Source organism: Diorhabda carinulata, chromosome 2, assembly GCF_026250575.1.
Source record: "Diorhabda carinulata isolate Delta chromosome 2, icDioCari1.1, whole genome shotgun sequence".
In the NCBI taxonomy this organism is placed as follows: domain Eukaryota; kingdom Metazoa; phylum Arthropoda; class Insecta; order Coleoptera; family Chrysomelidae; genus Diorhabda; species Diorhabda carinulata.
The window spans coordinates 30,395,611-30,420,292 of NC_079461.1; the positions used below are offsets into that span (position 1 = coordinate 30,395,611).

The window sequence follows — 24,682 nt, forward strand, 5'->3', positions numbered from 1 at the left end:
TTTTATGAAAAAATTTTAACTGAATTTTTGGTTATTCAAAGGCATTCTTCCAACTTAAAAACATTTGACATGATAACCGTTTGAGTACAACAGCTCTTGGTCAAAGAAAAATATTTCTAAAATGCTTTGCAAGTCCTACAGTTATGTCTTTTGTTAAGAACAATAATAAAAAAATAGAAATTGTCTTCTGTGCTTCAATTTTAAGTTCCTGAATATTGAAATATATATATCTACCGACCTTCCACATAATTTAACCATTAACATCAAAATATGGGTACAATATATGTAAAGACTAAAAATAAAAAAATTTATTGTGTCAAGTTGAACTGTTCTTTATTTATTCATAAAATAACAATGTGTATTTTAGCTTAAGGTATTCATATATGCATCTAATTCATCTTCAGAACTTTCAGCAGCTCTACAATTTTCATCAATTTCTTCAGAGTCGAAATATTTTTCTTCTTCATCATTATCAATTTCATCCATGTCATCATATGAAGTATTGTTGTCCACTGTTTCATAATCAAAATCTGTGTCCTTGCCACTCAAAAATGATTCGTACATTGTTGTTACAAATTCATCTTTAAGTAATTTCCTCTCTTCGGGTTTAATAAAAATTGATTTATGGTCAATGTTAATTGATTTTTGCGGTTTTCTATTAAATACAATTTCACCCCAATGGGATGTAGATGGTTGTGGAATGTCATCTGATTCATCATCAGATACATCTTCGTGTTCCATTTCATACTTTTCGTCCTCCTCCTCTTGTTGTCTAACTTTTTCGGCATTATCTCTCTCAATTCCTAAAACATATTCAACATTTTATTGATGATAATTCATAATATAAATTTTTTTACTATAAATAAAATTTAAGAACTGTATAGATTAACTAAATACAAACCTTCCATCAATATTTTCACAAAACTACTGTCTTTATCATATCTATCTCTTTCTTTTACTTCATCTGATGTTAAATACTGTCCAATAAGTTGATTGTATAAAAGAGGGTTTCTTTTCATCATTTCTATTTCAGAAAAATAAGAAGTTTCCTGAATCATTTTCACCATTGCCTGATACCTGCAATCAAAATGTTTAAAAAGTTAAACAGTAAATTATAGCATTCAACAATCTCCCTTATAGAAAAGGAAATCATTAAAAAATGTTACAATACCTTCGATTTTTAATAATGACATTATGAGAATTCTCTTGTGAGGCGCCTAATAAATTATTCAATACAATATCTATATCTTGAAAGTTGGGATCATATTCTGTCACTTTTCTGAAATACTGAAGTTGAGAATATTTCAAGTATTTACCAAATTTTGTAAGAAACTGTAATTTATTATTTTTAAATAATTCCAAACCAATTTCAATTTTTTCTTCCACTGTAAGGTCCTTTTCCCATTTTTGTTGACTCTTGAAACATATATGAGAGTTATGAGCTAAATATGTTAATATAGAATCACGTTCACTTTCTATTTTTGTAATTTCTTTAGTTTCTGGTTCATTTTCGACCGTCATCGTTTATTTTCATGAATATAGAATTTTTGTTTTATATTTTTAAATAATCATACGCTTCTTTCATTATTTCCATCACTGACAATATTGACAAATTGTCAAATTTTAATTCTTCTTTTTTATTGCTAAGCAAATATAAACTAAAATGAAATATTAGTATAAATTAATGATTTAATGAGAGAAGATTGAAAAAGAAATTCAAATTTTTCAAATTGCAAGCACTCTTTCCATCCACCCATTTATTATTTAAACTAATTTAATTTAGCTTGGATTGAATCACTGCCCAAAACGTATAACCACTTAAAATGTTCCAAATTTTTTTCAGCCGCCTCTAAACAAACTTTAATTTGTAAACAAACTACAGTTGAATAAATTGATGGTAGAAAATGGTTTTTTTATTTCTAATGACTTGAGTTACAATGAAAATTATAATATTAAGAAGAAATAGGCAGACTATATTAAATTTAATGCTTTATGATTTTCAAAAATTAAAGGTATTAAGAAATACTATCAAACGAATTTCTGTAGTACCTACCCTCCTCTTTTTTGACATTATCTTTTATAAAAAATACGTTGTAATAAATACCTAATCCAGAATTTTTTTAATATAATCAATAGTGTTGCAACTTCTTAATCTATAAACAGTGACCCTCAAATATTTGTTACCGATTTACATGTTAGATGGAATGATTAACACAGTACTTAGATAATGCTGTATTCAAATATGATATTTATTATCCAAAGACTGACGACAATGGAATAATCCAATTAAATCTCTGATTAGCCTGATTAGTTTCGCCAGAAATCATAAATTTTTTTTTTTTTGTATCCTTTGTATGATAGTAAAAAAGATAAAGCTAGGGGACTAATTACGAAAACGTGCAGTCCCAGACTTACAACATCGATATGCAACCGTCAACACATCTGTACATATTAAATACGGATTTGAAATGACAAATTGAACTAAAACGCAAAAAATAAAATACAATTTAAAAATACTGAGACGTATGCTTTTAGGGTTAGTTATACTAAAAAATAAAAAATGAATTACAGTATATAAAGAAGTAAAAATCCTGCTTTTATCAATTACCAAGCTGAAAAGTAGAAAATAAATCTTGGCACAAGGATAAACTTACTCCTGATATTATTATAAAGAGCTGTTTTTAGTTTTTAGTGTGATTATTGTTAAAAAAGTATTTTTCTATTTTTTAAAAATTATATTCATTATAGTTGAGCTTGCTACATTTTTTTTTTCATAGCTTTTATAGTTGCAGCTATTATTTCAAAATGGGACATAGACATAGAGATTGAAGAAAAGATTGCAAATACTTCTTACTTTTAATATTCTTTCAATTGTTTGTATAACTAAAGAAAATTCTACTTAACAACAGTCCAAATAATATAATCACCTTATTAAACGTTTCGGCTACTACTTTGAAGCCATTATCAAGAGGAGTACCAGTCTCAATCTTACCTACTCCACGCCACGAATCACTCTTTTTTAGTCTTGAGCTCAAGACCAACAGTTATAGTCTTATAGTTCTTCCGATATCAATTGCAGAAGACAGTTATATGAGAAATAATGAATATTTAAAAAATACGCACGGCACTCATACCAAATTAAGAAATGAAAAATAATGTTTACTCCCCGTATAAAATTCGGTAAACATCTAACAAACCGTCAGTACACGTGGACTCATTATTTCCACTGCTTACCAATGAAAATATCGAATCGTAAACATAAATCCATTTCTATTGGCCGAAACCGTATGTACACAATTTCTTCGAAATATTCCTGCTAAAAAGTCTGTGATAAGCATTGGCGTGGCTTGGTGAGATTAATTTAATTTGAATAAAAACAAATATGGCGTTCTTCAGACCATGGGAAAATGAAGACAATTGCACAGTGTAGTGAAAATAAAGACAATAATAAAGATTTAGATATACAAACACAGCAAGTTATTTCAAATATTCAGCAATATGATAATGCAATCATCATAAGAATTGCTGAATTAACTAGAGTAAATAAATTTTCGAGAATTTTGTGGTACATACAAAATCTTCTCAAATAAAATATAAAATAATAAAATTAAAATATTGTACAAATTCTAAATTTATTCACGGTTAACCGCGAACTGGTTTGGTTGGAACAGGTTATTTTTAAACGCGGAAGCCCATCTTCGCATTTTGAATCCCCAGCGCGTTTTATATTTGTTGAAACTATCTACATTCAACAGGCAGGTATTAATTGGCATTCTCTTAGAGTACGTACGATAGATACTTAAGTTCGATGTCTGGTTTAAGGAAAGTATCTTACAAACGGTTTTTATTACCTATTTTTAACGTAAATAGAAAATGTTATGGTACCGATTCGGTTTCATTTAGTGGAATTCTCTCGTCTGGTTTACCGGATATAGAGATTCCAAAATGTAGTTTAAGTGATTTTATTTTTGAAAATTTTCATAAATGGGAAACCAGAATTGCAAGTGTAAGTAAATTATTTAATTTTAATTAGCAATAATATTTTGTTGACTTCATCTCAATAACATTTTTATGCAAATATATTGGTTAAAGTTTCCTCAAATCTGGTATTTATCAAAATATTTAATAATTGAACATACACGCCGATATAAAGTATTTCTAACCATACGAATATAAAATTACAGTTGATTTTAATTTGACGGAGACATTATGTCCTCAATTATTAAAATAAATTTTTGTATAAAAAGAAAATATAAAAGAAAATAAATTCATAGATACACATATAAATTTATATGCCTATATATTAATAGTAATGCATCTAAATGTTCTTGATTTTAGATCTTTTCTGTTTCAAAATTAGTTTTTTTTGATAGTTTCTAAAAGAAAGATAAATTTTGACCTTTTGACTTTTCTTTAAGTTTTTAACAAAATATCAAAAGAAAAGTCGAAACGTCAAAATTTATCTTTCTTTTAGAAACTATCAAAAAAAACTAATTTTGAAACAGAAAAGACCTAAAATCAAGAACATTTAAATGCATTAATATATCAAAAGGTCTAAAAAATAAGAAATTGAAGAAATTCATATTAATATTTTGCTTAATTTACTTAAACCTTGTTTTTATTAATAAATAGTTAATTTTTGTGTACAATTTTATAAACCATCCGATTATGGTTTAAGAATTAATGTGTATTTCTAATTGATTGCTTGTTTTCTATCCTTTTATGGTTCATTAATGCTGTTTTTATGCTACTTATCCCCAGATAGGGATATAATTATTCGGAATTTTTGAAAAAACTTATTTTTCTTTACAGTTAAGTACCTTTAATATGAAAAATACGACAAAAAGTTATTACAAGTTGTTTGGAATCAACATTTAGATCTCTATACCAAAATCGTCGGTCAACTATAATTTTTTATGTTACTTTGAGCGATCAAATTAAATTTAAACTTTGCACCCTTGTCAAAGCTTGACGACAATGCAATAATTCGATTAAATATCTGATTATCCTAATTAGATTCATAAATTTCTTTTTGTATCGTATGGATAAATGTAAGAAAGATAGAGCAAGTGAGCGAACTACGTAAGGGCGCAGTCCAAGATTTACAAAATCGAGATGCAACCATCAACGCCATTATAAAAGTGTGAGGTGCTTTTTAAGACATTTTTGAACTAACTTTTTGCCTCGGAATGATATTAATATTATAACGAATCCTAAACTTTGATATCACTTAGTATAATTATTTTAATTTCTGATAATTCGCTTCAAATTAACTTAATTTAAAATACATATTGACTGCTGTCCCTTTGGAAGCTTCGGACGTGGTTCGTGTACGTGTAAACATGGCCAAACACTGTTCTAAATCATCAAACGTTGTGGTTTTAGATCAACTGTGAGTAAACGCGACATCCACTTTGAAAAAAGTTTTCTCATAGTCAAATGTTCAAATGCATAATTGCAAATACACTGCCTTCTAATATCTTAACGACCTCAGCTATCTCACGCAATGTCAGTTTACGATTAGATATAACCAATTTGTGGACTTTTTTTATTTTTTCTGGAGTAACTTGAATTGTAAGACCAGAACGTTCACCATCATCGGTGTCTATACGACCACGTTTAAATTTTTGATTTTGACCATTCTTTCTAAAACTTCTTTTACAAATGCATTGGAATTTTAATACATTTTTTTACTTGTGTATGAATCTAAGGAGGTAACATAAAAAATTAAAGAAAAAAACTATTTTTTAACTCAATGTGTAATAATAAATATTGAAAATTAAGATTTTCCCAGACAGGGATGGCATTTTGACGACTTGCCACCCTGTTGTTACGCCACTGGTTCCACTTATGACATTGGATAAATCATTATTACTAGAAAAATCGTATAGTCATGTTTTTATTTTTGTTTTCTGCTGAAATAATAAAACTAATATCAAAATATGTTAATTATCTAAAATTTTAAATAACCAAAAACATATGTGGTAAAGATAATAATATATGAAATTCCTTCTAATAATTGTGATTCTATTTACAGAAGTCAAACAATATTTTGTAAACAGATTAAAAAGTCATCACTAAGATAATAAAATTAACAGCATTAACAAAATATGAAACAGCAAAAAATACATTATAAAAATGCTTTAAACAAGAGCAGATTTTATACATACAAATAAAGGGGGATTTCTTATTATTCAATATTTAAATACATTTGGAAATACAAACCATTTCTTCTTTCTAGCAACAGAAGAAGCAGCAATAGCTCCAGCTACAGATGAGATTAGATCTGCTCGATTTATCAAGCAATAAATTATTTTAGTACCTCTCAAAGTATATTTTATTCAATTTTCTATTAAATCTGAAGAATTTCCAGGTGAATTATTATACGAAATCGACGTGAAACAATTCTTTTTGGTAAACTCTTAGTTTTTATGGAAAATTCCTGGTGACTTAGGCCAGATAATGATTGTTCAATGCGCAAAATCTCTTTTTAATTGAAACATGTTAAGTTGAACAAATATTCAAAAACTTTTTAAATTACTTGTTTGCCTAAAAGATGTGATAGGTATGATGAAAGATCATGACATTAAAGAAATAAAAACACCAAGAATTCCTTAATATATTTGTTGGAATTCACATCAATATTTACGTTAAATGATTTCGCCACAATGCGAAGGTTACTTTCTCTAATCGTTATATCAACATACCCTTAAAGGTATAGGGTAGTTGGGCGTTTTTCTAAGATTTTCGGGGCAAATGAATTACAGAAAAAAAGGTACATCTACCTGCCTTATTAAAACTTTCTCACTTTGCACATTATGTTGAAGACAAAAGTTAATGATTCTTAACAGTTACACGTTTCGGAAAGATAAAGAAGCAGTTAGTGGCATTAGTTACAGATGCACAGGAAAAGGAACTTTATGTGGACAGGTTCTGTTATTTTAAAGATTAATAATAATCACAACCACTTCTGAAGATGTTGAAGTAAAAGTAAATGCGAGGTTTCAAAATTTTGTTCTTATTATCATTTCTTTATTAGATATTTCAAAAAATGAGTTATAACGGAAAGCAACAGACGACATTGCTAAGCGACCTAATGAAATGTTGAATGAATCAAAATTATTAATCGCGGACTTGTCAAAAATCTGGTTTAGATGTGTTACCGTCTTTGCTATGATCAAAACAAGAAGTGTATATTGCTTAGAATAATATCGAATATACAACTAACAAAAATAATAAGTCGATGACTGTACATCTAATGACTACATATTGTACCGCCTTCAACTAACTATATACTCCGTAATAGTCTCTAATTCTCTACAAGGCCCAGATTCGTCTATCTTTGGGATATTGGTCGCATATTTGGATCTGGGTCCTCAAGCATACCCTGAAGATGCCCGACTGAATACAGAAGAAAACAATTCGGCTTTTAGGCGACCCAGAGTTAACCAAGAACTTGGACAGCTTAAAACATAAAAGAAAGGTCACTGAGCTGACTCTGTTGTACCGATACTACCACGGCAGATGCTCATCGAGCTGTCCAATATAATCCTACCTAGAACGGTATTCGCAAGATCAACTATACAGATAAACCATTGCTCATTTACACCGAGTTCGCCTGAAGACGCACAGAATGTCAATTTATAGGGACTCCTTTCTTTGGAGAAAGGCAAACCTGAGAAACAACTACCAAGACACGTTTTTCCCGAACTCTAGAACCCACAGAAGGTAAAGATCAATATCTACAGGTATCTCCACACAGCAGGCACCACTCAAACTACTCGAATGTAATAGGGTTTATCCTCTTGTCCTTGCTTCTAACATAATAAAGTGAAGGGGAAAGTTCTACCAGCCTACACTGCCAGCCAGTACTGGCAGAAGTGTGCAGCTCATCTGCACTTCAAACCACTCGTCTCATATCATCTGGATTACTCAGCGGAAATCACCTTTTATTTTAATAATGAAGGTTTAAAGTTTTCTCTACTTGCGACTTTGAAATGGCTATTCAACAAAGTGCAATCAGTGTATGGCCGGAAACAGAAAAAATTGGCTGTCGATTTCTTTTCACCCAGTCATGGTTACAAAAAAGTCTCGAGGTCTGATATAAGGGCCGATATTGGGTTGGTTAAATTTTTCCCCGGGCAAAGTAGATTCATAATTTCTTTGAGGATTTGTATGCAATAATTCCATTGATCAACGAGTAACAAATACGACAATTACATATCAAACGTCTTTTTTTCACCAAAACTGTTGGCTTATTATAGTAGTACAAATACCCGTACTAAAAACGAAGAAACTAATAACTTCACACCAATTTGGATTGAAATAGTAACACTGAACAATTCAACCAGTGCATAGAATTGTAGAAGAAATGAATAAAAACTTTATAAGTAAGAAATATTGCTCTGTAGTATACCTGGACATATGCCAGGCTTTTGACAAAGTTTGGAATAAAGGCCTTCTATGTATATAGCTGCACTAGATACTTTCAGCTAAAATTACGACAATGAGTGCACAAGTAATCAATCAGTCTATGCCTGCGTACCCCAAGGAAGCGTATTAGGCCCAATAATATACGTAATATTTACAGCCTGGCTACATACACAAACATTACCACGGCCACATTCCCCGATGACCAAGCAATCTTTTCGACAAAAATTCCATAATAGCCTCCGATACTTCGCAAAATAGCCTGACCAAAATAAACAATGAATCACAAAATGTATTTTAAAAATAAAGAACAAATCACAACGTATAACATTTGCAATGCGTAAGGAAACATCATCTGTAAAACGGAACAGCAAAGAATCTGGACAGGAAGCTAAACTGGAGGAAACATATATTCTCCAAAAGAAAACAATTAGATCACAACTTGAGTAATATCAACTGGCTACTAAGTAAAAAATCGGGAATATCAATTGAACATGGAATAATCATTTAAGAAACCATCATAAAACCAGCCTGGTCCTTTTGTCTAGAATTATGGAGGACAGCTGCAAATTCAAATATTAAAATCTGATAATTAAGAATGAATATAGTTTACGCCACGTAGAAAACAAAACGTTTTCAGTAAACCGTGTATAAATACCACATGTTTCGGAAATAAAATTTTCTGGGTCAAGTTGTGCTAATATGTTGTTTACATCAATACCAGAATCTCAAGAGAAATCGTCTAAGTTAACTATTAACTATATGAATATAAACATTTATTGCCCAATGATTACCCGCATCTCACAACAGGTTTATTCTCATTTTCACTTAGAGACAGAGAGAATACTATAAATAAAATATTTTACTATTAACTAGAGCACAATGTTAAATCAAGAATTTCACTTCGAAATGAAAAATATTCTGAATTTCATAAATGTAGCAGTTCGCTATCAATTAACGGTGAACTGCTGTTCATTTTTTTAGAGACATTGGAGCAAAATATATACAGGTAGAATAACAAATAATAGTTTAAAAATTTGAGAATAAAGAAATACTGATTTCAGTTAATCTTCTTTTGAAAGTTGTTTTGAGTATTTTAATTGAAAAAAATTGGAACAATTATGATAGTGGTTTGACCCACTGAGATCTAGCCAGTTTTTTAGGAAAATAGTTTCCGCTGGAGACTTCTGTAATGTTTCTTGTAGGTAACAAACCTCTCGTTTTTCGTTTTTTCGCTACTAGCGTTTTAAAAAAGTTTTATTTTTAAGATAATTTGGTTTTACTGCAATGTTTCTATTTTTTAACTCATTAAAAATCACTCAAAATTACTACAAATTTCTTATTATTGTATCAAAATGATTGAAAAGAAGTTAAATAGCAATATTAATTTAAATTAATTAAACAAAAAAGTATTTTCAGAAATCGGGGTGCTGCGTTATTTTTGACCACGAGTGTATATATATTTTGAAATTTTTTTCAGTGATACCATCTGTGTTTTTAGTGTATTTAGAACAATAAGATATGTATATTTAAAATTAATTAATTTGTTTTTATTTTATTATTGAAATATTTAAATCGCTTGGCAATGTAACATATCTAAATGACCTTTGAAACCACTTAGTTTATTAATTATACTGTTATTATAATAACGTAAGTATTCTAATTAACGGGTGTCCCAAGATATAAAAGTAGTTTCCTCTGAAAATTAGAACGTTTGATTCAAAACTAATAATAGCTACATAATGTGCTAAATAATAAATTAGTTGGTAATTTTCTTTTAATGTTTAAGTTCAAGGTAATTATAGAATGATTTCCCTCGATGATTTTCTTTTAATTATACAAATGAAGTTGGGTATTAGCTAAGCTATCAATCCCGGGATCTATTGTGCAGCCAATGATGTATATATGCGTTATTTTATGAACGTTAGTGTTGAATAAAGAAGGATGATTATTTCAAATACTTCACGTAACATCGTTTACTTTGTTACATTGTTTATTTGTAACCTTGAAAGTTTCGTCAAATTATAATGAGACCTTCAGTTGATTACCTAAGCAAAATTATATGAGTTCCAACTGATAAAGTAACTAGTAATGATAAGATATTGTAAAATTGATGTAATGTTCCATTAAATTTGGCCTAATTTAGCCTATAATTAGAGCTTTCCACGCAATGACTATGTTTATTTATAATCCGAGAAAAATATAATATAAGGGTATAGAATGTGAGAATTGAGGATAAATATTTATCAGCTGGAGACTCTTGAAGACATTTATAAACCTAGTTCTAGCGTCTTCAGTTGTTTGTTGAAGCGACAATACCCCGAAAAGGACTCCTGTTAGTATTGGTAGATTGTTCTAGGATACATTCAGCAGATCTTCTCTGTTTATAGTTTCCCAGAAGAGTCTTTGCCTGTCTCAGCTCCTGTAGGTTGTACCAACAATTGATTTTGCTCCTACTTTCTTTTCCAGTGCTTTCTCCATTGATCTGCAACTGATACCGCATAAGGGTTCGTGTCCAATGAAGGGCTTGTCAGCCCCCGCTTTAGCAAACTTATCAACTATGCTTGGATACATTTATTTTACCTAGCTTGTGATTTTTCCTGAAATAGTCACGATTATATAACTAGATAAAATTCTGTTTTGTGAACATTAAATGGTTGTATAATTATATATTAGTAAAATAATTCGGTGCTCAGTTTTAAATATTATATGTTCGACTAGAATATTTTGTTTCAAATAATTTCTTTTCCCTTTTGTATCTTTTGTTCTTACGATTCCTTGAAATTGATGAATGCTTCTCCGTAGTAATCTTTTGCTTTTTTAACTTTTTTAAATATTTGTTTAGAACTCACAAGTATATTCGATTGGTGTCAGAAAAAAATGTTAAATAATCATAAACAAGTGTGTACCCGTTGTGAATGTCGTGTATGCTAATCTTTCCATTCATTTCCGTCACTTTTTCAATTTCTAGGTTTATTTTTATCTATACACTTTTTTTCTTTTAAACTTTAGGCAAATATTTCCATTTTTCTAGCTTGCCAAATCATTTTTGGCGATCTGCTGCTCTCCATTCTACAAAGGCATCCAAATCATCTACTAAACTGTTGTTTTTCGATTGTTTTAATTGTAGGTGCTATATTCAAGCCTTTTCTATTCGTATTCGATCCTTTCTGCTTGCTTTTGAGTGAGTATCCCGCTTTCATAACAATCTATAACTACTGGTCAAAATACTAACTCATACACGTACATTTTAGTGTTTTCTTTTATATATTTATATATTATTTTATATATTAGTGTTATTTCTTTTTTTTTTCCAAAGTTAAATTAATACAAGATTCCAAAGTTACGAGGGGGGTTTACCGAAAATATAACTTTTCAACAACAGACCAGCGAGTATTTTTACAAATTTATAGGGGGATTTTTTTTTTGAAAAATGACTCCAATTTCTCTAAAGCGAGTAAACTCAACGCTGCTCCCCTTTTGAGTTAGGCAGTCAGATTTAATTTTTATAATTTCATAGTGTGATCCAGGGATCCATCACATCACTTTAATTGTAGGGAGGTTGTTGGCCAATGTAGAAATTTTTGACGCTACTTTCAGCTTTTGAACGTATTCACAGGTGACTTGAGTAAGAGTTCACACCTCTGCCTTACCTTTTTAGTGTCTTTGGGGTCACGAATTTGGGCGAGATTGTATCCCTTTGGTGCATGTCTCGGTTAACTTCAACTTTTCCTAGTGACCAGTGTTTGTCTTTGCCATTCCTCTTCATTTGCGTAAATTTGCTTGCCACCAAGTTATTTATTTGGAAAACTGAAAGTAATCGGAGGAAGACAGATCAGGTGAATATGGTTGGTGGATCGTATAATTTGTCTAATGATGGTCAACACCTCAACTATGACGAGCTGAAAGTACATGATACTATTTGGTTTATTTACTTTTACTTTACACGCTTATTTTATATAACCAAACGGAACTTACTTTGTGGTTGTATCTTGTATAACCAATGTAATTACCGCAGTTTTTTTACTTGTATAACGAGTAGTCAATTAAAGTTTATCGCATACTTATCTTTTTTAGGAATGTGCTGTTACTGGAAGAAAGTACACTTTTGGGCAAGTTAGAACAAAATCGAAAAATTTTGGAGACGCCCTTAGAAAAAAATTCAACTTGGAAAAAGAAGACAAAATAGCGATATTGCTACCAAATATACCTGAATTTAATATTGTATCCTTAGGAGCATTAACAGCTGGATTGATAAGTACAACTATCAATCCTCTGTATACGCCAGGTATTTTTATTTAACGTCAAACGAGTAGCTATAATTTTGAATTGGGATATTTATGTTATCTTAACAGTGTTGCCGAATGTAATTTGGCAAATGTCTTTATGAAATGAATTTACATATTATAATGGCTCCTATATTCATTAAAACTTATACTTTCACTTTTATATCGGTAGTTGATTGAAGAAAAAAAACTCATCATTTAAAACTATATGCAGCAGATTTTGAGCTTCCAATTCTACCTTGTTAATGTTGAAACTTGTTATTTTTGAGATGATTTGGTTTGGTAGGATTGCTGCAGTACGGAAAAACAAACATTAATAACTTTGTTGAAAATTATCGTAGGGGCAAGCATCAAAATAGGTTGTGTTTTTATTAGTTTTAACTAACCTTTCAGTGGTTTTCCAGGGACTTTCTTAAAATTGATGAAATTAAATTATATTTACTACTTCCAATGACAACCAGATCATATCTTACTCACCAGAGATATAAAATTATTGTTTTTTAATAATCCGTATTTTCTTGATTCGAACAAATGTCTTTATGAAATGAATTTCCATATAATGGCTTCTATATTCATTAAAACTTATACTTTCACTTTTACGAGTATATCGGTAGTTGATTGAAGAAAGAAAACTCATCTTTTGAGAAGACGATTGCATTCAACAAAAGTTCTTTTTAAATTACTAAACTGTATCCTTTAAAAGAACTAAATTATTGATTGACATTAAATAAAGTGCAATTTGTTCCATCTGGGCTTCTGATTGTTTCTTTGGAACCTTACGGAACTGTTGCTGACAATTTTGTCATCAGTTTTTTCAGTACTGTGCCTATTCGTAATCATTGCAATTAAAATGTTTACTCAAATATACAAGGTGTAGCTATTTATTTTTATGTTATGACTTTTCAAAATAATATTGTTAATCTTTATTAATGATGTCATAAATTTATATATAGTAGATTTTGAGCTTCCAATTCCACCTTGTACGTTGTTGATGTTAAAATTTGCTATTTTTGAAATGGTTTGGTTTGATTTCCTGTAAGATTGCTGTAGTACGTAGAGACAAGCATCAAAATTCGTTGTGTTTTTATTAGTTTTAACTAACCTTTCAGTGGTTTTCCAGGGACTTTCTTAAAATTGATGAAATTAAATTATATTTACCACTTCCAATAACAACCAGATCATTCTTTTACTCGCCAGAGATATAAAATGATTGTGTTTTAAGAATCCATATTTTCTTGATTCGAACCACAGTGAAAGTTGAAAATATTATTTAGTGAGAAGCTCTGGGTCTAAGTTTTCTAATAATGATTATAAACGAAGTAATTGGAATACAGCTAGAATTTCATAAAACTTCTTCAAACATTCGTTTTTGTTGTGCAACTCAAAATTTTGTTGTTCCGAGGAGTTTCTTTGAAATTCCAAGGAAATTATCCTTAAGTACATAAATTTATCTTTATGTTTCATGTAGAGATTACCTCAAAAGATCAACTGGACACAAAATGTAGGCTATTCTTTTGTACCGCTTTTTTGATCCCTTACTATTCCATATTTGAAAATAATAAAAAATCAGTTCTCCGCTGGCGTTCCCAGAAAAGTTAGATTAGAAAATAAACTGACTGTCTTTGGAAACTCAAATATCCAAATTCTTTCTTTTATTAGGGTAGCTATGAATAGGTCTCTCAGTTGAGTTGTGAAAGTGTTTGCGAACCAAACAAGAGATGGGAGAGTTAAAGCAGTACGAGAATCGAGCTGTTTAGGTAGGAAACCAAATTGATGAGCTTTCAAGATTTTATATTTAAAAAGAAATAGACGATTTTTCATTAATCGTTCAATTATCATCGATAGAATTGGTAAAAATGCAATAGTTACGATAGTTACTAGTGTTAATTTTCTCGCCACCCTTGTCTAGGGGAGCAATTGTAGCTGTTTTTAGCCAGCTAGATAAAAGCTCCTTTTTAAAGGATTAGTTGATTAGAGAACATAAAACGTTGATCATCACTTCTGGAAAAAATTCAAAAATAAATTAGCAGGAAGTCTGGTTTTGAATGCTGAGTGTAGTTTGCTCTAGCTCAAATCTATTTACAGGTCTAAGGAAGGGACTTTCATTTTCATATTTTAAAAGGAACGAGAAAAGAAAGAACATCACGACATGGGGATAATTAAGAGCTAATATTCTTACAAACGTTCACGAAATAATTGTTGAGTTCGTCTGGGTCGAGGTCGATAGTGTTTGATGAACGCGTGCGAATGTATTTTCTTATTTAAAAGTACTATTTTAGTAAACAATTTTTTGCTTCAAATGCATTTTATCATGAAAGTGTGTCGATGTTCAGCCTGCTATACTTCTAGCTATGTTTTACCTTGCTTCCAGAAACATTTTATATTTGCGTTTATATTTGTGATGATTTTTTCTTTTGTTTTCTTTTTAATTTCTTCTGTAAATATTTGTTTACAGCTGCATTACTAATCAGTATATATAACAATTTTCCGCTCATTCTTCGACATATAGTGTCATATAGTAGGTATAGTCATGGAAAACATGATTTGAATGTTTTAAAAAATCCGTTAGTTGGTAATTGAACAATTTAGAACTAATTTTCTGCAATCAAATTGTACTTACATAAACAATCTATTAACATTTATAACTACTTTAATGTAATATAAAAATTACTTGATATTAATGAAGAAAACAATACAATGTTAATTATTATATATCTTAATTATGGATTGTATTATTCAAGGAAATAAAACATTAAGAAAAACGATTAAACTATCGAAGTTGTCAAGCTGAATAGCAAGTATTTGAAAATTTTCTTTACTACAGAATGAGTATCAAGTAAGGAATGCCTCAATTGTCTCGGAAACCACATGCACGATTTTCATGAAATTTGTTTTGTAACGTGGCCAATATTATGGTAATATTAACGCTGTTGTCATATTTCTATTTTTTTGAACTTTATTAATACAAATGAATAAATGTCGGTTATTAACAAATGTGACATTTCATTAAAGCCGATTCATAAACTTGACTTTCCGTTTCCTGTTGCCGTTCCCGGGTGACGTTTGCCGTTTGCCATCATTGACCCTATTCACCAACCTGACGTTGATGCCGTTAAACTAAAAATATTGAAAATAACGAAAAGATTTTTGTTACTGGGACAAACGTAAATGGATGTGATTGCCTTTGTTCTATTGCCACGAAAACTGCTACTAACGTTCGACCAACGGCAGACCGATCGGCAAACTGCTACGACAAACGGCAATTATAATTGGTTTTACACATTTCAATGTTTTTAATTTTGTAACAGCAAACGCGACAAACAGAAAGTTTATGAATCGGCCGTTAATCTTGATGTCTATTGAAATTTGGATCGTTTATATAGAAAATAACGAATTTTAGTGATTAGTATAGTAGTGGTGGAGGCGTAAAAGTTCAGACACGTGAATGAAATTAATTATACTTTATAACTTAACCGAAATCCCATAACTACTTCAAGTAGAAAATTTTAACTAGTATCTTAAAAGATCCAATTCAGGGAGTAGAAAATCTTTATCAAGTGAAAACAAATTTTTTGTTGTCATACTAGAAAGTACACTGAGTTTTAAAGAAAATTCCAGGGAACTTAATATTTCACAAACATTTCTAATAAAAATTTCACATCATAATAAATTCCATACATACAAAGTAAGATTCGATAGACGTGAAAGGAATAGTTACAGTAATGGAAAAATGTTACGATCAAAAAGATACATATTTTTTAAATGATGTTATGTTTTCCTACAAGACTATTTTTTGTATTGGAAACCTAAACCGTTATAATTGTAGATCTTGGTCACGTAACAATTCTCGTTGGATGAGAGAATGTCATATCCCATATCCATAAAAGATATGTAGGAGCTGAAATAGTAGGAACCAAAATAATTGGTCACATTTTCATTGAATGGAATTTAAAAGCCAGAACTTTTAAATAATATTATATCTGATTTATCCAATTTAATAGTAGCGCGACCTGAGGAAATATATAAATGTTTACCAAAAGATGAATGTTTGATTGGGAGTGGGATCCATCGAAACTATTGAGTAGAGCGCCATCCGTACCTCTTCATATCATACATTATCATCGCAACCATTCATACATCTTTCCCCCATTAAAACTTTTCAATTTGGTTGCTGAACCAGTAGACCTCACCGTAACGAGCAATCGTAAGAAGCACAGAAAATGAGAAGATTAAATGAACTAGTACGTTTGACCTATTGATCTATTGTGTACCCCGGACTGTTAGCCAGTCAGGCTATAGGTCAGCTATAGGTTTGGACACTATGTGGCGTATCTCTTCTAGCTTTAAAAATCTTAAATATAAGTACTGTAGCGTTTGTCTATGGATAACCTCGTAATCAAACAATTGCTCCTTCATTTGAGCTGAATTTCTCACCGGCGAGCATTTTTTGAGATCAGCGAATAGCCAGTAGACACTGGGGGCTAGATCTGAACTATACGGTGGATGAGGAAGCAAATCGAAGTGTAATTCGTTCAATTTAACCATCGTTTCTGTCGACTTGCGAATCGGTGCATTGTCTTGGTGAAACAGTGGTTTTTTCTTCAACATATGAAGACGTTTAACCTTGATTTTTGCATTCAAACGATCTAATAACTCTATGTAATATTCGCTATGTCTTGGAATTTTACACATAGTCTTTTGAAAGTTGATACTTCATAAACGCCATATGTGCGTCAGTCACACGACTAATTGAGTGATGCGAATATAGATTACGTTAAGTGACAACACACATTGATACATAAAACTGATCTGACAACTATGTAAATACCACTATACCTTCGACAATATTACAAAATTCATAGGTAAAAATTAAGAAAATTATGCATGACGTTTCCGAATTCATCGAGATTTTCCATAATTAAAATTCAGAGTATTTGAATAGTAATTAAAGCCATTATTGCATAACAAAATTTTAAAGATCACACTTGCGTTCTATACAGTTTATTGCTGTGGTGGGAAACTTGCAATATTAGTATAACTAGGTATAAATCTGACAATCAACATAATTACGTAATCAATATTTATAAAAGTAATATTTATTTATAAAATATTATTCATTTATGTTGGTGATATAATTTAGTTCTAATTGCATTTTATGACAATCGGTTAGGGGAGAGTGGGAATCATAGTAATGTTATTCTTCATTCACTACAAAAATGAATTAATATTAAATACTTGATTTATTGTTTGGCCGGGATTCCCACGCGAGTGCGAAAATAGTAGTCTCCAATTACGAACAAAATTCCCATATAAACAAACCTCATTTTTCAATGAATCTGAATAAATTTAATGATCTCATCGGTTATAAATGACACATTTGAGCCAAATTTCTCATTTTTCCCCAATTCTCCTCATATAAGCAGTAGTGAATTGCCCAAGAGACTAGTTGGGACTGCAGTCCCTGGGCAAGGGCATTACAATCCTTTAGAAAGACATATTATAGTAACTAGTCCAAAAATTGAGGTTGATTTGATTTGATTTAGGCTAGTAAAATGAAAAATAAATTTTTAGACGATGAAGGGAAAGTTAAAGGGCTCAATGATTTAGTAAATCAAGAATACTTTGATTCTACGATGCGAAGTTGTGAAGAAACTAGCAAATGGAGCAATACATGATTGTATTATGTCTCGATCTGACAAATATTATGTGATAAAACGCTAGTGGCGCTGAATTTGCGTGTCAATTTATTATTATAATTACATAACATTTTATTCAACAGTAAAATCGCATTCTAGAGGTTTTCCCAAACAGATCAGACAATAATTGACTTTTAATATGACATTTTAAAAGTCTTGAATTCGATGATTATTTTAAATATAATTCAAGTTTTGCGTAATACCTCAGTTATATATAGATTACTGGATACTTTTCCTCTAGTTTACTGGGAGACAGAGTGTTCATTTTCACTAATAGGTACTAATACGCAACCAAAATTACACGCATTAAAAATTGTTAGAATGTACACAAAAAGCTATCAAACTGGATCTACTCCATTCTACCCTATGTAATATTTTATTTTCTGAGGTACTTTTACAAAGGTTCACAAAAAGAGCCAAGTAATAATTATCTTTATATTATTAAACAAATAACACAATTCTGTATAAAAAGGTTCTAAGATCAAAATTTCACAATTATTTTGAAAAAGTAGGTTATTATGTTTCATGCAAAACCAGTTCTTCTCTTCTAAACTGTGTTATCCTAAGACAAACTAGTTTATTGACAGTCCCATTGATTGATATTCCAATCCATTTATAATAGGATTTGGAAGGCAATAGTTTTAAAATAAATGTACATTATACCAATAGTTTTTTTTTCATCGTAAATCTGTTGTTATTAGCTTCGTTTGCGGTAGATTATTTGGACACATTCCGAATGTATTCTGAATATTTTTTGGACGTGTCAAATACGCATGCTTTGTTCATAATATTTTCTGAGCATCATATATGTAATACTTCTTTATGGATAGTTTCTATAAGTGGAAGCTGTTCCGACTATGGAAGACAGAATGAAAGAACTAGACAGAAATTGAATATTGTTGGCATCGTAACGTAGGGACATATAAAACTAGCTAGGAGAATAAAGTGTATATAATTAATTGGCCAAAGTCAACTACAACGTTTTTGAAATACAATTAGGTAGAAAACCACATAGGTTAGAGGTTATTTCGTGGTAAATATCACGAATAAATTGAATGGCACATGAGCCAGATTAAAAATCCTTGCCCATGTCCGAGATACATTGGAAGTATTCAGAACAAGTTCGGAATTAGAAATCTGTGCCTCACGAACAAAGTATCTTGAACTGCGTATAAATCTGGTGACAGAACATGTTCAGAATATCTACCCCGAACAAAGTTATTATTTAACTATGAACACAGAAAGAGGTCATCTAATTTTTTTTAGATAGATATACTTGGAATTGGTAAAATCATAATTTATGAGTAAATAATGGAATGATAAAAAATTTAAGTTTTTTTCTATATGCGCTGTTATTTATTCAGAAAAAATCAATTTGTCATATAAACGTATAACATTATTACAATTCAAAATGTATGACAGTACTTTTTAAAGTAGTTATTGTTATTAAATCTTAGGTAGTTGTTATTTATATTCGAGGTAATGAAGTTATCAAGTCTGAATGGAATTCAAAAAACAAGGTCAATATTATGAAATTCCGAAATCTGTAAATAAATTGCATTAAACAAAAGAAACAACTTTTGTAATTCTGTTTGTTGTGGTTTTAATGGGGTTGAGTAATTGAGATAAAGACTTAATTAATAGTTTTAAGGGTCGTACGAGTGTGGTATAAAAACATTTTGAAATGTGCCTTATTGGTATTTTGCCAGTCAGTATATTTACCTTATCATGATAAAAAGTTTAAGTCTTATTTTGATGAACAATGATTAATTATGGGGCTCCCAATACATATCTGTTATCACGAATAGTTATTTATGGGTGTTGAAAGTGATATTTTATTTAAATGCCCTATTTTGATAAGAAAATAGGCGAATTTGGAATGACGTTAAACTTTAAAATGCATTTTAATATTCAAATAATCACACAACAGTCTTAAAAATATTTTTAACACGCTTCCACGTAAACAATCACTTTTAACACCGTTGAATTTCATTTCCCGTTTATTCAAATCTGCTTTTATCATATTTTAGATGAAATATCTCGACAACTCATTGATTCATCTGCAAAAGTTATTGTAACTTTGAACGAACTCTGGCCGTTGGCAAATGCAGCTGCAAAATTAACAAAACAAAACATTCCAATAATTACTGTCAATTCTCAGGTGAGCTAAATATATTAATGCCATATGTGTAACTTCCTTTTTTTAAAGGATCCGTCGTAAGGTATATAATTTATTTTTAGCAAGGACAAAGTACTCCAACAGGTGCGGCAAATTTTGTCGAATTTACAGATACCAGATTGGATTTACCAAACGTTGACATATCTTTCGATGATGTTTCATTTTTGCCATATTCTAGTGGAACGACTGGTTTACCAAAAGGTGTACAGCTGACGCATCACAATATAATATCAAATATCAGTCAGTTAGTGCATCCTGATGTACTTGCGACTAGAGAAGCAACAAGTAAGTAATCGATTTATTGGAAAGTTGAAGAAAAACCGATCTACCAAGATTTGTACCCACTTTAGGATTAAAAGAAGTTACATTGTTCAGAAATGTAAATTGTTGTAAAGTGTTTCATATTCAGTTTTATTTCATTTTAGAAAGTTGTAGTTATGAACCGAGTTTATAATACCCTTACAACTAATTAAACATGTTTTCTTACTGTGTAGTGGTCAACACATTGAGAAGAATTTGTACAGATTGTAGAACGTAAACGGTAATGAAAAGCGAACCTATTTAATTCAAATTTATGACTAATTCTGTCCGGGCTTTTTTCAATATTTTTCTGGGAACTCCTCGTTTGCATCCATTATTTAATAACTGGTTTTTTGCATGTAAAGACATTTTAGAAAATGGTCAATCGACCTAACTTTCTTTTTTTTCCAAGCACAAAAAGATTATAACGAAATACAGTCTTTGTCAAACAGTCAGTCTTCATCAACCAGGGCCGGATTAAGCTAGGGGCTTGGAGGGGCTATAGCCCCGGGCCTCAGGTCCAAGAATGCCCCATCATTTGGAAATCATTCTGTATTTTTTGATGTGTTGATACCACAAATCTAACGTATTGATATTATTTTGTGAATTTTTCCGGGTTTTCGAATTCCTTAAGGGGGCCCCGTCATTATTTTAGCCCCGGGCCTTATAAATCTTAATCCGGCCCTGTCATCAACCATTAAAGCTAGTAACCACATAACTTAACCGCATACCGCCGCTCTACCCAAACATACCGTTCAAATAATAAATACTTTATGATTGAAATACTATTAAACTATTAAGTCAATATTAATTTATTTAGTTAATTTCGTCGACTTTATTTTAAATGCATTTAGTTTACTCAGTGATTTCAATTCTTTGATAAAACCAGTTTCAGTTCATAAACCATGTCGATTTTCATGACTATTGGCGAAAATGACGTGTCACTAGATGGCGCTGAATTTGGCTTCAATAGCGGTGAACCACAATAAAATCCTTAAGGGTGTTTGACGCTGTTTAGTTTTTTTATGTTTTTCTAGTGATTTTGCTAGGATTTTCATTCAATTTTCAAACGACTTTACTGACCGATTCCAAAACCAATTCAAATTCAATATTTATCGTTAAGACAGGACAACGTCTGTCGGGTCAGCTAGTCTACATAATAAATCCGGTTGTTTTTTTTGACGAATTCTTGGATTTGATGTAACTAACACTATAACAAAACCTTTACTGTTCTTGACTAACTGTAGTGGAGCAGATGTTGTTAATTGTACTAGATTATCAGTCGTTATGAAAATAAATGTAGTATTAGTTTTATTTTAAACCACATGGATTTTGATATTAATACATTGTGAAAAATTCGTGGAATTCTAAAATAAAAGCTCGTATGTTGGTATGTAAAAACTTTTGCATACAATATGTGTTCAGAAATATGCCTAAAACTCGATAGTGATGGAAAGGTACTGATCCTGTCAACAGCTACAGGTGTGATCGTTTGATCCATTACCAAAAACTCAAAAAACTGTAGATAATTTTCTGAAAATGTTTAGAAGCCACTGCGATCCAAAAAAGAATGTTTTATATGAGGGATTCTTATTTAACACTATTATCTAACAAGTAGGAGAACGTTTTGATAGTTTCCTAAAAAATTAACAATGATACTTCAAACAAGAGGTTATGGTACTTTACTAGAAGAAGTTGGAAAGAGATTAGAAACTGATAGGCATCTGTAACCATACCACGAGGTAATGATTGTTAAGAAACTCTTATTTGAAGTGGGAGTAAGCAGTAGACATCTGTAGAAGCGAAGTTAATCGAAAACAGTTGTAGCTTTTGCAAAATAAAGCTAGATCGGTTATACAGAATCCAAGCCTTCTTTAGTTGAGAAAAAGACAAGGGAAATGTGAACTCGTGGCTATGTATATCGAGAGAAAATTTCGTATCGTGCTTGGAATAAAACTTGTATCAATCATTTTGGGAATGTGTGCAAAAAACTAAAGTCAACTGGGTTCGTATGGCTGCTGAAATTATTACTCTTAATTGATGTATAGTACCGGTATATAAAATGATATATTTAATCTACTAAACAAATGATGATTTATATTATACCCCTTTTACCTCTAATTTCAATTAAAAGAAAACTAACCCATGCTATTCTTTAGATCAAAGACTAATATTAATTTAATTTTAGTCGACCATCAAGATGTCATAAGTGCAGTGTTACCTCTGTTTCACATTTACGGATTAGTAGTCTTAAGTCTGTTCCATATGAGGATCGGTGCCAAAATAGTAACTTTACCAAAATTCACACCAGAATCATACATTAATAGTTTAAGAAATTATCGACCTAATGTATTGTACGTCGCACCCCCAATTGGTAAATACTCTTTTATAAATATAACGAATATTTTATTTAAATTATTTTAGCGTTATTCATATCGAATATGCCCACTATTACATCAGAAGATCTACAAACCGTTAGAGCTATAGTCAATGGCGCTGCTTCTTTGGGTCATTTAGATGCTGTTAAATTAGAAAATAAATCAAAGAACAATATGATGGTTTTACAAGGTAAATATTCTCCGTCTTTAATTTTACAAGATTTATTTTCTACAGGCGTCACCTAGTCATTTTCTCATTTTTTTCGAAGAGAAAATACTCAAAATTACTTTTTCATATTGTACCTTTAATTCTGAAGAAGGTATCGAAACGTGATGTGATTGAGGTCGACTTGTATTCTCCGTCAAATATATAAAGATGTAAAACCGTTCTACCGATTCTTATCTCTCACTATTTGATTCAATTTTTTCATGTATATAAATTGAAACTTATTTTAGGATATGGTTTAACCGAAACGTCGCCAGCAGTTCTTACAACACGTCCTCGCAACTATAAATTAGAATGTTCCAAAGGATCTATTGGTTTACCTTTACCAAATACAAAAGTTAAAGTAATCAATCCTGAAGATCCTAAAGGAACTCCTCTAGGTCCAAATCAATGTGGAGAGCTCTTAGTTCAAGGTCCTCAAGTGATGAAGGGTTATTATAATAGACCAGAAGAAAATATATTTTTAGATGGTTGGTTGAGAACTGGTGACATGATGTATTACAATAAAGAAGGCTTTTTATTTATTACTGACAGATTAAAGGAATTAATCAAAGTTAAGGGATTCCAGGTAAATTGTATTGCTATATAATCCTACCCAATAAATTATTGAATATGATATCCCTTTTAGCAATTTATGGGATGTAGCCATTCACTTTAGTAACTTTAGTTTATTTGTAATTTAGGTAGCACCAGCAGAGCTGGAAGAAATACTTCGCGATTTCCCAGATGTAATGGATGCAGCTGTAATCGGTATTCCCCATGAAACTGATGGAGAAGCTCCAAGAGCTTATATAGTTACAAAACCGAACTCCAAAATAGACATAAACAAACTTCAGGAGCATGTTAAACGACAGGTAGCTCCTTATAAACAATTGAAAGGGGGTGTAGCATTGGTAGAAAGTATTCCAAAAAATGCGAGTGGTAAAATTTTAAGACGACAATTAAAAATGCAATTTGAGAAAGAGCGCAAATGAAAGAATTGATCGTTTTTATATTTGTTTGTCTTTTTTTTTTTATTTTTGAGTGATGGTTTTACTTGATATGTATATATATATATATATATTTGTTTTTTTATACGTATACTTATTTTTTTAATAAATATCATAAAAAAACTAATAAGTACTTTTTGCATATAAATAATGGACCCTCTAAATACGTAATCCATTTAAGTTGGAATTTCTGAAACC

At 30.7% G+C, this 24,682-nt stretch overlaps 2 protein-coding genes across 2 annotated transcripts; one reads left to right on the forward strand and one right to left on the reverse strand.

The window, feature by feature from the left end:
- Positions 1-307: 307 nt before the first annotated feature.
- LOC130890898 (coiled-coil domain-containing protein 97) lies at positions 308-1,623 on the reverse strand. The gene is made up of 3 exons (XM_057795305.1): positions 1,172-1,623; positions 902-1,077; positions 308-803 (listed from the first exon to the last, which is right to left on the reverse strand). Exons 1-3 carry the CDS (start codon positions 1,519-1,521, stop codon positions 364-366), a joined length of 966 nt encoding a protein of 321 aa, XP_057651288.1. The 5' UTR covers positions 1,522-1,623; the 3' UTR covers positions 308-363.
- Positions 1,624-3,741: 2,118 nt separating this feature from the next.
- Positions 3,742-24,611, forward strand: LOC130890900 (uncharacterized). The gene is made up of 8 exons (XM_057795308.1): positions 3,742-4,006; positions 12,508-12,718; positions 20,443-20,573; positions 20,654-20,876; positions 23,080-23,265; positions 23,316-23,459; positions 23,726-24,063; positions 24,179-24,611. The coding sequence occupies exons 1-8, from the start codon at positions 3,809-3,811 to the stop codon at positions 24,467-24,469; spliced, it is 1,722 nt and encodes a 573-aa protein (XP_057651291.1). The 5' UTR covers positions 3,742-3,808; the 3' UTR covers positions 24,470-24,611.
- Positions 24,612-24,682: the final 71 nt, after the last annotated feature.